Below are 16,045 nucleotides of genomic sequence, written 5' to 3'. Positions count from 1 at the left end.
GCCTCACAGAACAAAATGGAACATCTTGGTAGACAGAAGAAATAGTAAAAGCTGTATTTATTTTTCTTTCACAAGACAAAGGGAAAAAGGCCAGAGGCTGCTTTGGTTTGATTCTCTCCTTATCAAACCTCAGAACATTGACTCTACAGGGGAAAACAAACAAACAAACAAGAAACAAACAAAACCAAACCAGTCCATTTATCCAAAAAGGCACTTTCCTAGAACAAGCAGTGCTACATCAAGCCAGATATTCATTGCAGTGCACCCCAAATACTCCCACATTCAGTTCATGGTATCACCACAGTACAGTCCCCTGTTACGCCTTTATGATTACCAACCACCATTATACCACCTGATTTACGGGTTCATAGCTCACTAAGAATGCTGTTGTTTAGCCCAAAGAGCCCAAAACAGAAGGAGCTACAGAAGGAGAAACCACACCTTACTGACCACACACTAAACAGGGCTGTAAACTTTGCAACTGCTTCTAAAGAAAGCAGTGAAAAAAACCCACAGAGTAGTGACAGGGGGAGCAGAGAGTGAAAACAGCATCCACTTATACCACTTAGTGTGTTGAAGAATGCTTATACGGTCAATAAGATCTCCTGGTTCCCCACAGTCTTTGTTCTTAAAGATATTCAGTGTTGGGAGAGCTGCAGACATTCAAAATCCCGAATGCCTCCAGGATATACCATAAAACTGGGCAGAACGAAAAGGGCAGCACTGCATACACACACACACACACACACACGTGATGCCAGCCACTGGAGGGGTGTTTACAGCACCTCTCTCACTCCAAAGCAGCTATATGTGCACAGGCCTCACACCCTGCCAGGCTCACAGGCAGGCATTCAGTCAAAGCAGCAGCAGCCTCCGATCGACACCAGACAGCTCAGCATTTGACAAGTAGTGCACATCCTCCTTAAGCTCCCATGGCCATGCTCCCTGAGGGGCAGGGAACTGTTTCGTAAAAGTTATGGGCAATTTGTCTTTCTCATTTTTATAAGAAAGTCTCTTGCTCATCAAAGAAGAGACAAACCTGAGGAAAACCACAGAAATGCTGCATGCACCATCTTTTACGTTTCTGACCATTGCTTTGGCTGAACTGAGCGAACCTCACGTTGCTTTTGGTTAACCTGGGAAACAGAAGAGGCCTCAGACAACTGCAGCCCTAGAAATCATCTGAGTCACACTCAGAGGGCTTGCAGGAAACACTATGTGAAAGAGCTGTCACTTTGAGGCCAGCTGACATCGATGATCTGACTGACTTGTGTTCATCAAAGGGGCCACTGGACCACCCCACTGCTGTTCCAAGGCATAAGAATAGGAGACACACTGGAGGCAGAGAATATTTTACAGTACAAGAGGAAATGGCCAATGCTTTGCCCATCTGCATTAAGCCTATCATAGTGCCAAGCTCATGTGCCTTACCAATCCTCTTTAGAGTGTGGTGGGGACCAGACGTAACGATGCTGATGGTCTCGGTCATATTCTTGTTTCTCACTGCTTTCCCCATTATTTTCTGACAAGAATAGTAAGAGCATCGGTAAATCCTTTTGGCCATAAAGGGGCAGATGTTCTCCCATGGTTTGTCCAAACTTGCCTCTGTGGTGGGAATCCTCAAAGGCACAACAGCACCTTGTGAAAGATATGTTAATTTTCTCCACTATAATTCAGGAAGATGCTCAGGGAGAAAACTTCCCACTGTCTTTCTCAAGACCCCCTAAAAGAGATTTGTGCTCCTGGACAGTGAATTGCAGGAGTACTCCAGGCTACTTGAAGAGGTCCACCATAAATGACTCATAAACAAATTCAGACAGTACAGGTTCCCTATCTGTCCTCTCTGTAACCCTGGAAACATTTGGAAATATAATGCATTTCTTTTAGGATCTATCCAAGTGCTGAAAGATCTGGTGCTTCTTAGATGCAGTTACAGACATTTGGTCGCAAAGACAAACTCAGTGTAAAAGACAGTTCAGCTTTTCCTGTGTCAGGTATAGTTTAAGGTGTGATTTAGGTGAGCTCTCCTGTTCATCGCAGGGTGTTAATTTGCCACTACTATAAAATCAGTCATTGCTTCGCACAAGCTCCTTCTAAACAATGAGCTGGACTGAGATCCTCATGTTCTAATTTGCACCAGATTTTTACATCTTTAAACCTAGGATGTCAAACAGAGATTGCAGCATCCTGCTGCCTGCTCAAACCAGACATGAGAAAATCTCCACCAAAGACTTCAGAAGAGAAAGGAAAGAAAAGAAGAAGAAGCTCCCTTAGCTCTTTCTTGTCTGTTTTCTTCTACATTTTCTCTAGCACATCCTTAACTTGCTCCTCAGTTCCTGTTCTTTGCTCTTCCGCACTTTCACTGTTTTGAGGACTGCTCTTTAGAAGTCCTAAGAATCAGTCAATGAGATACGCATTTCTACAAAGGACTCTTGCAGGTTTACAGACACAGAAAGGGGCCTTATTCCTCTGAAAGGCTGATGTGGGCTGCCGCAAGTGGACCGGTATTTGCTCTTCTCCTGAGGTTTCTTTGCCTGACCAAAGCAGAAGAAAGGTCCTTCAGAGAAAAACAAGTGTTACTGGTAAGCAGTTATAGTCAAGACAAAGAGCTGCATAGACACTGGCTGAAGCTTCAGGCTCTACCTACACCCCAGATATGGCTTTTACCCTCAACTCTCACCTCCTTACTTCAAAAGAAAGCTCATTTGTGATGGAACAGCTGGAGAGTTGTGAGCTCCCAGGCAACATCTCTTGGCTGACCATTGAGTCACTGCCGTACAGAGTCCTTCTTCATGATATCATAGGTGGCAGGGCAAAAGTGAGAATGCAGTTGAGCCAGCAAAGCCTGGGATGTGATCTCAAATCTTGTCCCTTGGCTCTTCTTGTTCCATATGTGCACTGCATAGGTGTTATTAAAGAGGTGGTGAAGCTCTGAGGAGCTGACCACTTCAAAGTATTTCTTCCAGTCCTGCCACCGAATGGGATAAAAAGCCTCACGGGGCAGAGCACTCACTCCTTTGCAGCTTGTACTGCTCCGAAGGCTCCTGATGGAACACCACTTCTTAAACACACGCGTTAGGAGCTGTGGGCCCTGGTGTCCCCAGATCCAGCTGTTGTAGTTCTCCACAAAGTCCTGCATGCAAAGCTCCATGAACTTGTGTTTGGGTTTAAAGGACAGAAAGGCCCCATTCAGTACATACTTGGACTGGATACCAAGCACATTGGTGAGGTTCTTCAAGTTCTTAAGCACAATGAAGTCTGTATCCAGGTAGATGCCCCCAAATTTCCACATGATGGCAATTCTGCAGGCATCGGACAGGACGGGCAAGAAATAAGGCTCCCAGCGCTGCTGAGCCTGCAAGTACCACTTTGCCAGAGGTGTTCCAGAGAAAAGCTCTGTCAAGTCCAGGGGCCGGATTTCCACGTTGGGGAAGCAGCTCAGCAACGAGAAGCCCCAGTGTTTGGGTAACGAGGCGTTCCCGTTTGCCAAGCCCTTCATGAGCACCACGACCCTTGTCCCAGGGTGCGTCCTCGCTGCTGACTCCACAGAGCACATGAACAGGTAACTTGGGTCAGTTCGCTCCGATGTCTCCACAAAAAACACATTCCCTGGGGAAGGAGGAGGCCCACCAGCAGTGGTACGTGGAGAAGGCACAGAGTGAGCACAGCGGATTTCAACAGGCAAGCTGTAGAGCTGGCCTCTGCCCTTAGGGTCCTCTGCCATTCTCCAGTACAACATCATGGAGGCAAAGGACATGAACTTAAAGGCAAGGATAAACAGAGCCCAGAGCTTGTGGCTCAGCACCACCCTGATCAGCTTTAGGAGGCAGGTGGGCATCCTGAGCATTCTTGCTCCCGTCAGATCCTGCTCTCCCAAGACAGTTGTGATCTGGAGGGGAGGAAAGAAGAAAAATATATTGACAGGGAAGGCAACAGACCACGAGCCTTGAGAAAGCACTATGGCAGAGCCACATGCTGAACTCTCCCTCATGCAAGTGTGCTTCAACTACACCTTTAAGTCACCTTTAAAAAAGCATCCTGGCTTCTTCATGCTGCCACCATGCCCACAGGGCTCCGTTAGAAACAACAGCCCATGTTCAGGCTGCAAGGTTATGTGACAAAGCTCATCTGCACACACACAGAATGCACAAAGGGACAGTGGCAGGAGGGGAAGCCCAAATAAACCCTGCCAGGCCTATCACAGGGGCCATCAGCCCCTCGAAGTCCCACCTGCCCAAGCACAGAGGAGCACAATGGCAGGCTGGATCCCACATTAAGGACTCTAGAGGAGCTCATCCCACGGCTGTCCAGGCATGAAACCCATCACCAGAAGCAGCTCTCTAGATCGCCCTTTGGAGTAAGGAGGTTACAGCTTAGGGGTAGAACATATTATGGGCTGCAGAGGAAGAACAGCTTGGAATTACACAGGACTTACTATATTTAGGAACCAAAGGCTGGGCAAGACCTTAACTTGATGATTTTGGGAGGACCAATACGGAAAATGGGAGGACCAATATGGGAAAATAGAGATGTAAGCAGATTACAAGGCCAGATGCAGGTAAATAGCTTGCTGGTCAGTACGCTTGTCTGGTAACGTCCTATGCCTGATCAGGCTGTCTTGTCTTCTTTTTAATTTCTTTCTGACTCTTTCCTGGGTGAGAGCTTTCAATTCTGTGTACACATGTGCATATTGGGGTGTGAACAACTGGGGTCTAAGTCCAGCTGCCTCAGGGAGACACCTATGTATATTCCCACTTGTGGACTTCCATCCTGTCCAGCCATAGAAGGGAGAAGGATGAAGCTGTCAGTGCTGCCTATGTTCATGTGGGTGCTCCGAGTGTCTGCCTGAGAGCTGTGTGGCCAGCCATGCATAGGTACATGGATATGCAGTGTACATATGTGCTTTGTGTGTGTGTGCCTGGTGAATACATCTTCAGCCTCGCTACTGTCTGGACACAGAGCAGCAGCAGTCTCACCCCTCTTGGGCTGTTGGATCTGGTATGATATATTGTTCTCTAGCAAAGATTACTCTCCTTCAAAAAAAATAAAACACAGTCAAACCTCTTCCTTTGTTTATCACAAACCAAGACTGAACGTTAGTTCCCTGGGTGCATACTGTATTTGCCACTTAAAAGGAAATACAGTACTTGGTCCATTTTATCTTCATCAGTCTACATTTTCATATCAGTCCATTATTTTCAAACCAGACCTGTACACAGAGTATCTCAGGTAATGTAATTTTAGATTCTCTTCTGTCCTCCAGTTTGCTGCCGTACTACTGAACCTGGCACCTGACAGTGAGTGGGACAGCTGCTTCTGAGTTTATTTCCCAAGAGGAGAAGCCAGCCTTCCCAAAACTGAGAACTCACATAAAACCCCAGTGCTGTCATCTGTTCCTGTCAAGAGGTCTCATCTCCCATAGTCACAGAACGGTACTTGTTTCCCTTCCAGTTATTCCCCAATAACCACCCTGTGTCCCATATTTGCTACAAAGCTCCACAACATGGTAGTGTTCATTATGTTCCTTCACACAGTACCTCCATTTCTGACCATGCTATTAATTTTATATTCAAGACTTTAGGTTTAGAGAACTTAACACTTTCCTTCACTGGAAAACAAAACCAAAACCCAAACATCTTTTTCTCTTCTTTCACCCTTTAAAACCCTTTCACACTTTGTGAAAGAGAATTGAACACTACAACTGGTGAGCCTTCAGTACAGCAATCATCTTCAAAAGATGCGTTCTTCTCTTTTCCCAACTATTCTACCCACAGTGCCAGACGCAAGTGTAGGGTGACACCTATGTACGCCCCCTCCTGTCAGGCAGCTATGTTGGGATACACAGTGCTATTTCTGCTTTTACAAGCCTAGTGTGACTGTCCTGGCCAGGCCTCAAGTTTAGATCTCTGAAGTCCACACATAGATTTAACCATAAAGAGGTATGTTGCATCAGATGGAAGAATAGAGCTGAGTTTATTTCCCAGGAATAGTCTTTAACAGTCTGAAATAAGGTGTGTCAAGGCACAGCCTAATGGAAGGCCACTGTCATCAATGTGCCGATGCCTCCCTCAAAGCCTCCATCATCGAAGTGGTGCCAGGCTCTTAATGAAGAAAAACCAGTAAAGTTTCACAAAGAACATGTTCTTTAAAGAACATAAAATAATAAAAAAAAAAAGTCCAAAAGATGCAAAACATTTTAGTGTCTTTTCTGCTTTAATCTCTGTTGCTCTTTTGGTAAAAAATTACATCGTTAAAAAGAAATAAACCCAATACAATCCAACAGTGAAACCAGAAGTTTTGTGAGACAAACCGAAAATGTGCAGAATATAGGAGAGAACTCCATTATGCCTGCTACAGATAGCTGTGGGTCAGCTTAATAACAGAACAGAATTTTCCGTTTCAGATTAATCATTCTTCAGTTGGGAAAAAAACGAAAAGAAAAAAGAAAAAAAAAAAAAAGGAAAAAGAAAAACCTCCACTGATATTTTTTTTCTCTCTCAGTTTTTTAATTCTTTGTCATCCTGTGAGTCTTCAACATACCTGCACTCTCTCAGAGAGACTGCGTTCTAGGGTAGACAATAACACATCACCCAGCTGGTAGCACTGGGCACTTGTGTGCCTGGGAACAGCCACATCACAGTGAGCTGCATTCTTTTCTGTACCCTCTACTTTCCTTGAGACTCTAAGAGGGTAACACACATCTTCTTTCCTTATAGTTACAAGAAATAGCAAGACCCTGCCACCTCCCCTCCATCTCTGCTCTCCCTTTTCTCTCTACTGCTCCACTTGTGTTTAGAAGGAAGAAGAGCAAGGGAGTGAGATTTATTTTAACCACATTACACCTGGAGTACACACTGTGATTGCTGCTAGGCTTGCAGCAGTCACCAGCAAAGAGCTTGGGAATGGGGGGGAAAAGAGATGGCCACGCAACTTCAGCCTGCAGAAATAACACATCAACGGCAGACGTCTGCTCCAGCTCTGCCCCATAATGAGTCTTTTACAGCCTGAAGATAATGCTTTGGAAATAAAACTACATCTATTCTATGGCTTTTGCCCACACAACTTATTCAAATATCACCACCTGTGAATGCCTGCAACTGGCTGGTGCTGGCCCTCCTCTAGAAAGCTCTATTTGGGAAAACGCCAAAGCACTGACACAGCAATACAGGGGTAACACCAGTCTCACACAGGGAGAGGGGAAACTGCGCAGATTATGTCCACATGGGGTTTGTACTGTTTGGCCATGCCACTGCTAAAAAACATTACATCCCAGCATATTTAATAGACTGCAATAGGCAAAGCATTCTTGACTCAGAGAATTTAACTTATTACAAATTATTATAAACTTTTAATTACCAATTCAGATATGGGGGGGGGGGGAACGACACTGGGTGGGGACACATCAACCAAAAATTAAACAACACTTTGGGAAGCACATTTCCTCCTCTCTCCACAGGCTCATCTTCAGCACAACATCTCTCCTCACCTCTATCCTGCAGCCCCGCCATGTGTGCCTGCCCTGGCACAGGTTCTCCATGGGTCACAGTCCCTCAGGGTGTCCCTGCCCCAGCATGGATTGCAGTTCCTCAAGGGTATCTCCTCCAGCAGAGAGTGCTTCCTTCCAAGAGAGCATCTCCCTCCATGAACCCAACAGCATCCCCTTCTGCATGCCTTCTCCACTTCTTCCACCCTTTACTCCAGACATGTCTCCTATCATGACTCCAGACATGACTCCTATCTCCTTTTGTATGCTCCCTTGTATCTCCTCTCACATCTCCTCCTGTCTTTGCTTTTGTGTCTCCTTTTTTTGTCCTCACGCATGCCCTTTTGCACCTCCTGCCCCATGTCACTTTTTCATGTCCTTTTCTATGACTTCTCATGTCTCCGTTCTTTCATCCTCACGTTTGTCCTCCCATATTTGTCCTCACGTGTGCCCTTCTGTTTCTCCTCATGTGCCTCCTACCATGGCTCCTTTCTGGGACTCCTGTCTCTAACAGCTTTCTTCAGTACATTTGAACAGACACACTGTGTGCTGCTCTGTCCAGTTGCAGTTTTAACATGCAATAGGCTCTTTTGTCTGGTTTGGAGTTGGCTGGAACCAGCTGGAACTTGAACAGGGACCCTATCCACACAGGTTACCCCTGCAACATCTGGCTCCCCACACCCTGCCAACTATGCCTAATACAGAGTACCTTGCAACGTTTAAATGCAGAGGAGTCCCTAAATTGCTGGGCTTTTCTCCTGTAAGGATGAAATCTGGATTTGGATGTTGGATTACCAACTGGTGAACAGTCCTTCACTACATAGTGCAAACAAAACCGGTTACAAAACACTATAGTGGGCAAGGTTACTGACTTCCTGAATGACTCATGTATTTATTTCCCTGTGTGGTAACATCTGCTTCCAGAAGTTCCCTGAACAATGACTTAAAAATTGCTTAAACAAGCAAACAAATAGTTATTGCGCCATGTCACCATTTACCTACTTGCAGCGCAAAAGGCTCACAAACAATGCACTGATGGCTTCACCTTTCAGAGAACCCATTTTATAACTTGCTCTAGCCTGTCGACAGCTTACACTAAACATCTGCTTAGCACATGAAAGGGCTTTACCCGTTTAGGAGGAAGGTAAGGACAAGGATGCCCCAGCACTGCCACCTACCCATACATCCTTCAGAAAGCAAGGCTTTGTGTTGCAGCTAAGCCAACCTAAAGAAAAGTTCCCAATGAAATAGGGATTCCTCCAAGAATCAGAGGCAGAAAATTTCACCTACAAGAGAAATACAAAGCTTTTCTGGTGGTTTAGTTTACACAGAACAGCTCTATTGAAGCACGAACCTGAGGGTGAGTAGTTAAGAGAATACTAGAGCTCCCTCAGCACTTCTCCCCGATGAACAGTGAGGAAATAACATCCCAGTTTGATTTCTTCTAAAGATACTCAGCAACTGAACAAGAAAGAGATATCTCAGGCAGTAAATAAGTGCAACACGTTACAACAGCTGTCTTTTCAGCAACGACAGCAAAACCACCAGAGAAACCATAAGCTCCTCCAGGGCAGTGAAAGCACCGCTAGAGCTAGAGCAAAAGCTCCATTTCTTCTATCATGTCTCCTATTATGTCATCTTCCTATCACGTCTTACCTGAATCTACAAGATAGCTGACGGTAATACACCACTGAAGTCCCACCTAGTGATTTTGATTGATGAGACAAAGCAAGAGGAATGACCACAAGCACAGAAATGACTGCCACGCCAATGCAAACATGCAGCTGCGTTTGTTTAAAATTCACTCATGTTTTTACTTTAGAGATGCTTCGCGTCTAAAAAGCAAAACAAACATGAATGAGCTCTGAGCAAGGAGTTTCCTGGCCCTGTCAGAAAGAGGCACTTCAAGACTTTGCTGGGACAACACAGAGATGATTTAGCAACAAACAGGTATGACAGCAATGAGAGTCCTCCCTCATGGAAACCAGACTGCACTGTCCCACGGGGCAGGGGCCAGATCTGTTGACTTCATTTACTGTGGTGCACACACCATGGAATAAACTTGTTATTTTCAAGTACCTTTAGCATAGTACTTTCTGTGCAGGACAGTGTGTCACACCCCAGCATCAACCACGACGTCCATCCCAGAAAGTGACCTTCACATGCTGACAGATACCACCTCCTGCTTCAGTCCCAATGGTTAGTTAACCATGGCTGAAGCAATATGCTGTTGGCTCAGCAAGGCACAGAGCATGCCATTCAAGAGCTTCCATACAGCAGATGGGGCTGCAGTTCTGAAGGTGGTATAGCAGAAGTTTAGAGCATTTCTACACAGGCCAGGTTAAGTGCTGGTCTTAAACGCTTTGTTAAATATGCTCCCTAATATCAAGTTTTCCCAGGTTAGCACTAGAAAAGATTCAGAGTCTTTTTACTGCTGCTTCATGAAGAAGGGCAAAGCCATAATTCCATTCTTCTCTGCTGACACTTTTTAGCCCTTGCTTTTATTTATCTCAGAAAGCCACGACAAGTGTTTTTTTGGGAGGTGCACCTATAACTTTTCCTCTAAAAGCCACTGGAAACAAAAGTCACAAGAAAATACATGCACTCTTTAAAGTCTCAAACTAATGTCAAAGAAGAATTGTCAAGGTATAGTTTTAAATAACATTTAGTGCACCAAATTGAATATATTAAGTTTGAATCTACAGCTAAGAGAATTTAGAATAACCAGCAGGTTATTCCCATCAAATACATTTGGTGTTAAGGCACCCTTAAGTATAACCAAAAAAACTGAAAATGGCTGCTGAGAAGTTTACATAAATCCCAGTTGCCAGTTACTGTGTTTCAGGGCAGCTACAGGTATGCATTTCCTGCCTTTCAAGCACAGTGCAAAACAAAAGCTTGCAAAGCTTTCACCAGGAACAAAGTAGGAAAAAAACAGAGCTACACATTACACAAATTGTCAAAGCAAAGTGCGCATCATCTGTCAGTGCAAAGACCATACACAACACTGCTCTGCACTGTCCCTCCACTTTAATCCTTTTGCTCTTTCATGTTTCCACATTTGCCAAGAAAAGTAAGTAGGAAGTGATGCTCTGAATTGTTACTATGTGCTGTGGAGAGTTATGGTCAAGGCTGGTCTTTAGAAATACTTGGAATAAGACAGCCTACAGCAGAGTGGTGGAAAAAGGTGCCATGCTTTTTGGTTCTCCTCCCATGATACAGATTATACAGAAGCAGATGCAGTCAGCCTGTATGAAGCCATTCATAGAATCATAGAATAGTTAGGGTTGGAAAGGACCTCAAGATCATCTAGTTTCAATCCCACGGGCAAGGGCACCTCACACTAAGCCGTGTCACCCAAGACTCAGTCCAACCTGGCCTTGAACACTGCCAGGGATGGAGCATTCACAGTGCCCTTGGGCAACCTGTTCCACTGCCTTATTCACATTATCGTAGCCTAACAAGGAAACATGGTAGCCTTTCCAAAGGGCACATCACGTCCCAGTGGGAGAACAAGGCAATGCAATGAGTGCAGTGGAGCGAGGAAAGATGCCAGGGTCACTGTGTGGCACAAAGGAGAGGAGGAGCATTTTCCATACCTGGGCATGGAAAGCCTGGCAACATCAGGAACCCAGCTAGAGTGCATAGTCAGACTGATCTCTTTCTTTTTACCCAAAATAGTACAGGACCATCTTATTCAGCACACTTTCAAGAAAAGTTTGCCAGTGCTTTTTTTGTAGAGCTTAGTGTTTAGGTCTTCTTTAACTGAAAGGAGCAGGGTTTGTACCTCGCAACTTTTAGCTTTCAAGATACAGACCACATAACCCCCTCATCAATACTTAAAATAAATAGAAGACAGGATTTGGCTGGAAAATAGAAACAAACAAAAGCGACAGATGCTAGCAGTAGATCAGCTAGCAAACTGATACAGCCCTTTGCCACCAGTAGCTTTCAAATAGCAGTTTCCTATTACTGTATTTGTAGAAAGCCATGCACACTCCTTGTATAATTGGACTGGAAGCTGTGTATGAAATTTAAGTCTAAACAATATTTTAACCCTCACCACTCAATAAAACACTGGCACGTGGCTAGAAAAGGAGCAGCTTTTTGAAATGACGTGCACATATGAGGAGACTGTGGGAATATGGAAGTCAGAACTACGCCTGGCCAGCAAGCATGCAAATCCCATTAATCACCAGTATTACTGCTGCCTATGAGCTTATGCAAGGGCTTCGTAGCGGATCTTGCAGACCTGTTGAAGATGTTGTCCTCTTCTACAGGGGAGTCAGTTGTTAATGCTGCTGGATGCCCAGTTGCATACAAGTGAAGAGATGCAGTATGTCAGATCACACTAATGATTAAACACTTCAAGCCTAATAGACCAATATATAGTGATTTTTCCTTCTTCTAATCTGTACTGCACTTTCCGTTTTTTAAATCCAGAGACACGCTGGAGAGGAAAGATGGTCCAACACTAGACTACACATGGATTCAGGGGATTTCTATTTATTTTAATGATCTGGAATGGCTTTTTTAGAGGCCAAGGAACAGGTCCCTTAAAACCCAAACATAAAATCTCACCTCCTACTTGAAACCATAAGGAAATCGATGTCTAAACTTCTTCAATGATCTCAGGGGTTGTTTTTCTGTTTCTAACACGACCTTCCTCCTGTCAATATGGAAGAAGTGCTTTCCTATCTGACAGAGCCACTGCAAGGCTGAACATATTAAAGACTGGGAGATATTAACCCATGTATCTTGCACAGATGGGAGATTTTGTGCAGTTATACAAAAATAAAGAATGCGAACACTATGTGAACGCTTCCCTTTTTAATAGAAAAGATCTAAATACTGACATGTTTATGCTTAATCCTTTGCTCACAGGGGAGCGGTTGGTTCACAATGCCATCATCTGAAGTTCCACCAGATCTCGTTTAAGCAGAGTTCACAGCCCCAGTTTAAGGTAATTGTAAAAGCCAGAGGAGACAAGGGAAGAAGTGAGTTGCAAGCAAAAAAGAAGGGAGTTGGTAACGAATCACCTGTTTCCCAGTGACAGCACTACACAAAATAAACTTTGTGAGTCTGTTCTGGAATCTGAACAGCCCAGCAATGGAGTTTGAGTGTTTGTTTGGTCAGGAGTGCCTGTGAGAAAAAACGAACCCCAGATGAGAGCAGAGAAAAGGATCTGAAAGCCAGATGATGGAGTCCAAGCTTTTAACGGCATGGAAATTGCAGCTCTTAGGGAGCTAAATGATAATACAGCCAGGCTAATTTACTGGGGGCCTGCCAGAACAGACAACAGGGAAGTCCCCAACCTCTCCTGAACAGTGCTGGTAACAAGGCTTATCCAGCCCTACACACTTCTTCTCTGGTCTCCCCTCTATATATGGAATAGGCATGGTTTTATATGGTAACTATGACTGGCACACAGTTGCTTTTCTCTATACTAATGACCAAACAACTGCAGCAAAAGTAAAATGGAAGCAGAATTACTCATAAGCACCTCAAGCCAAAGCATCTGCTGATGATGCAACAAAACCAGGGCAGTGGGTAACTGATTGGGTAGCTAACACTCAGCTTCCTCCTCAGGCTTTTCCTTGATGCTCCTCTGACCCTGCTGTGACTGGCCCTGAAAGCTAAAGCACCAGAAAGTCCATTCTGATGCAGAATTTGGTTTTCTTACTTCTTCAGCTCCCAGAACTGGTTTTGCTCCACTGCAGGGTGAGACAGGCACAAATACTGGCACAGGGAGATTGATGCAAGAACAGACAGCCAGGGGTCTGCATCCTTCTAATATCACTGAAACTTAGTTTTGTGGTAACACCAAATTGCACACTGAGGCTTTCACAGTCCGCAGCTACTGAACTTGGCCCCGGATACCTCTGAGAAGATAAAACTTAGTTAGAGCCACTGTCAGATGGAGACAGTGCCTTGAGAGCCGGTAGAAATCCTGTGAGAAAGAGATCTTGGGGCATGACTACCAGAACTACACACTAACACTAATTCATGGCAGGCAGACTGCTCTTCACCCAACATTACACTCTCAGGCCCTCAAGGATGACTGCCACTTCTGTGTTACCAAGCGCACAAGAACAAGAGGATGGCTTTCACGTACAACTCCCTAGTCAGTGCTCCCTCCTACGGAGACTTGAGATGCTGCTGAATTACTACAAGAACCAAAAAAGAGGAATTAGAGTTTTGTAAGATCTCTGTCTTTCTCGCAACAAACCCCGTGAATAATAAACAGTACAAAACCATCAGAGCTCAGCAGAAGCTAGAGAGGGTTTCTTCAGGGTTAAGCAATATCCAGTCTATTCTGAGTAACTTCTCGCATGTTAGGAAACATGTTATTTTCACTGGGATAGTTCACTCTTAGCCAAAGTTTCTGAATTCACTTTCTTTCCACAGCTGTAGTTTTAGTAGTCTTACTACTGTGGGACTTACTACTGTAGTCTTACTACTGTAAGAGTTACATATTTTCTTACACCTCTTCTGTTGGGGCTTTCTTCCCCTTCTTGCCATAGGAAGAGTTTCTACAGTTCTATTGCAAGTCTCGATCTTTCTTCCTCAGACCTTACCCCTGCTCAGACTGACGTTTTTCAGGGCACGTCTGCCTGGGAACATGCCGGCCAACTGCATCCTCCTCTGCCACCACTTCTGCTGTTTTTCCACCCTCTCACCCAAGCCAGCCTGTCACTGCTGTCGGAGAGGATCCACATTTCTCCATCCCATCCAACTCTTTTCTCCTTCTTTTGTGCTGCTGCCATCCCACCCGGACTCACAGCATCAGCGTTTGACTGAGCCCTTCTTAAGTGGGAAGTTCCCATGCTCAGGTGGGATGGAACACTTTCAGGGACTGGCGCTGTACAAGCAGCTCCCTTTCCCCGGGGCTGCTATATTCAACAGCACCTTCGCCAGCAGCCCCCGACAGCTCTGCCTGCACAGCAGAAACCCTCACAGAGCTGTGCAAGGATCCGAGAGAAGCTCCCCTTTACAAGCCTCAGCCGAAATACCTCATTACCCCTGGGAAGACCTCCCCGCCTGCCGGGACCGCCGTCACTGCTGTCTGCAGAGCTCCCACCGGGCGCGACAGCCGCACGGAGCAGCTCAGAGCTGCCCCGGGGGTCCCAGCTAAGGGCAGCACGGCTGCTAGTCCGTCCATCCGTCTCCAGCCTGGCAGCCCTCCCAGACGCCGCTCCCGAGGAGGCGAGCAGAGCTGTTTTGGGACAAGACCGCTGGCAGGTCGGCTCCAACCCGCACTTAAGGGCTGCTGCCCACCTCCGCCGTGGACTGCTCATGGAAAAGTTCCCCGTGGGGAAACACACTTATTCCTAAGCGGCGAGGGAGGACGAAGCCACCCTCGGCTCACGGGCAATCCGAGACCCGCTTCTTCGTCGCGGGGCTGCGCCGCCCTTCCCGTTGCCCCGCCGGTTGTCCCCGGTGCCCCCATTCCTGCTCACCTCCGCGGCCGCCGCTCCTCGTGCGCAGAGCACCGCAGTTCCCTCCCGCAGCACCGAGCATCAGCAGCGGCTCCCGCCCGTCCCCCACTCTCCGGTCCCGCCTCCGGGCGAGCCCAGGCCACCTCCTTCCAGGGCAGACCCGTCGGGGGACCGAACCCGTTACTCACCGGAGACGCGGGGCTGGGCCCGTGCCCCGGAGCGAGCTGCATCGCCCGTCCCGACGGCAAAGAGAAACCCCCCCCTCCCCAGGCACGGCCACTGCTGCCCTGGGGGAGGTGGTTTGTGGGTTAATTCATAACGTACCGCTTCAGACTGCTGTAGGGGTTTTTTGTTTCTTTTTTCTTTATCTCGCTCTCTCTTCCCCACCTCCGGGAATTTCTCCTCTACCCACGGCTGGTCGGGAGCTGTCAATCCGATCCACGCTCTCCATCCCAGCTTTACCTCTTGTCACGCTGCGATATATCAAGCGGAGCTCAAGTCACGATGCGTGTGGGTGGTTGGCAGGGGATTGATTATATCGACCCTGGTCAGAGACCTCACGGCTTGAAGGGCTCGTAAACCTCGGAGAGGAGGGGGAGCAGGGGAGGGCTGGGAGCTTCCCTCATCGTTAGGGAGAGGATTAGGAAACTAACGAGAGTGAACCAAAGATGTGACACTCAAAATTGCAGTTAAAACCCAAATGACACTCAAAATTGCAGTTAAAACCCAAATAAAAAGCAACCCGCAAATCAGCTGCTTCCATGTTGCAAAGCAAGTTTCATACCTACCCTCAGGCAGGAGGAAGTTTTACCTAAATTACTCCTGGCAAATGATTGCTTAACAAGTTCTTAATGAGTGTGAATAAAGAAGAGAAATTGGAGCATTTGTTTAGAAAAGCACTTTGATTACAGGGTGGAGTAAATTGCATGGGAAGAACACCTGAGGTTTTGGGAGGTAGGTTGAGTGATGGTTTAGGAGGTAATCCTTCCTGGAGCAGGGGTTGGACACAAGCTCTTTCCAGATGCCTTCCAGCCCTGTTTTTTTACAGTTCCCATGATAGAGTATGTTACTTCTGTGTTAGAAAACAGTGTACCTATGACAAACATGTACTTGAAATGTTCGC

General features: G+C 46.2%; 2 protein-coding genes across 12 annotated transcripts in view; both read right to left on the bottom strand.

Annotated features, from left to right (window-relative positions):
• The window catches only part of LOC136011507 (lactosylceramide 4-alpha-galactosyltransferase-like), a 29,639-nt gene extending 14,305 nt beyond the window's left edge, over positions 1 to 15,334 (bottom strand). For 4 of the 10 annotated variants that reach the window (XM_065673394.1, XM_065673474.1, XM_065673387.1 and 1 more), the window contains exon 1: positions 14,944 to 15,030. The gene's annotated coding sequence lies outside the window, so the exon portion shown is untranslated. The other 6 variants (XM_065673411.1, XM_065673419.1, XM_065673482.1 and 3 more) reach the window with 6 other exon arrangements.
• LOC136011553 (lactosylceramide 4-alpha-galactosyltransferase-like) lies at positions 2,755 to 15,324 on the bottom strand. 2 transcript variants are annotated; one of them, XM_065673504.1, is made up of 2 exons: positions 15,247 to 15,324; positions 2,755 to 3,889 (listed from the first exon to the last, which is right to left on the bottom strand). In XM_065673504.1, the coding sequence occupies exon 2, from the start codon at positions 3,845 to 3,847 to the stop codon at positions 2,768 to 2,770; it is 1,080 nt and encodes a 359-aa protein (XP_065529576.1). In that variant the 5' UTR covers positions 3,848 to 3,889; positions 15,247 to 15,324; the 3' UTR covers positions 2,755 to 2,767. The 2 variants fall into 2 exon arrangements, with proteins under 2 accessions (XP_065529576.1, XP_065529566.1); XM_065673494.1 differs by lacking the exon at positions 15,247 to 15,324 and adding an exon at positions 14,944 to 15,024.
• Positions 15,335 to 16,045: the final 711 nt, after the last annotated feature.

Source organism: Lathamus discolor, chromosome 1, assembly GCF_037157495.1.
Source record: "Lathamus discolor isolate bLatDis1 chromosome 1, bLatDis1.hap1, whole genome shotgun sequence".
Taxonomy (NCBI): Eukaryota; Metazoa; Chordata; class Aves; order Psittaciformes; family Psittacidae; genus Lathamus; species Lathamus discolor.
This window is presented reverse-complemented; position numbering and strand designations above follow the sequence as displayed.

Excerpts from the sequence above, each read along its gene's own strand:
- LOC136011553 (XM_065673504.1), bottom strand. The coding sequence starts at position 3,847 with ATGCTCAGGATGCCCACCTGCCTCCTAAAGCTGATCAGGGTGGTGCTG.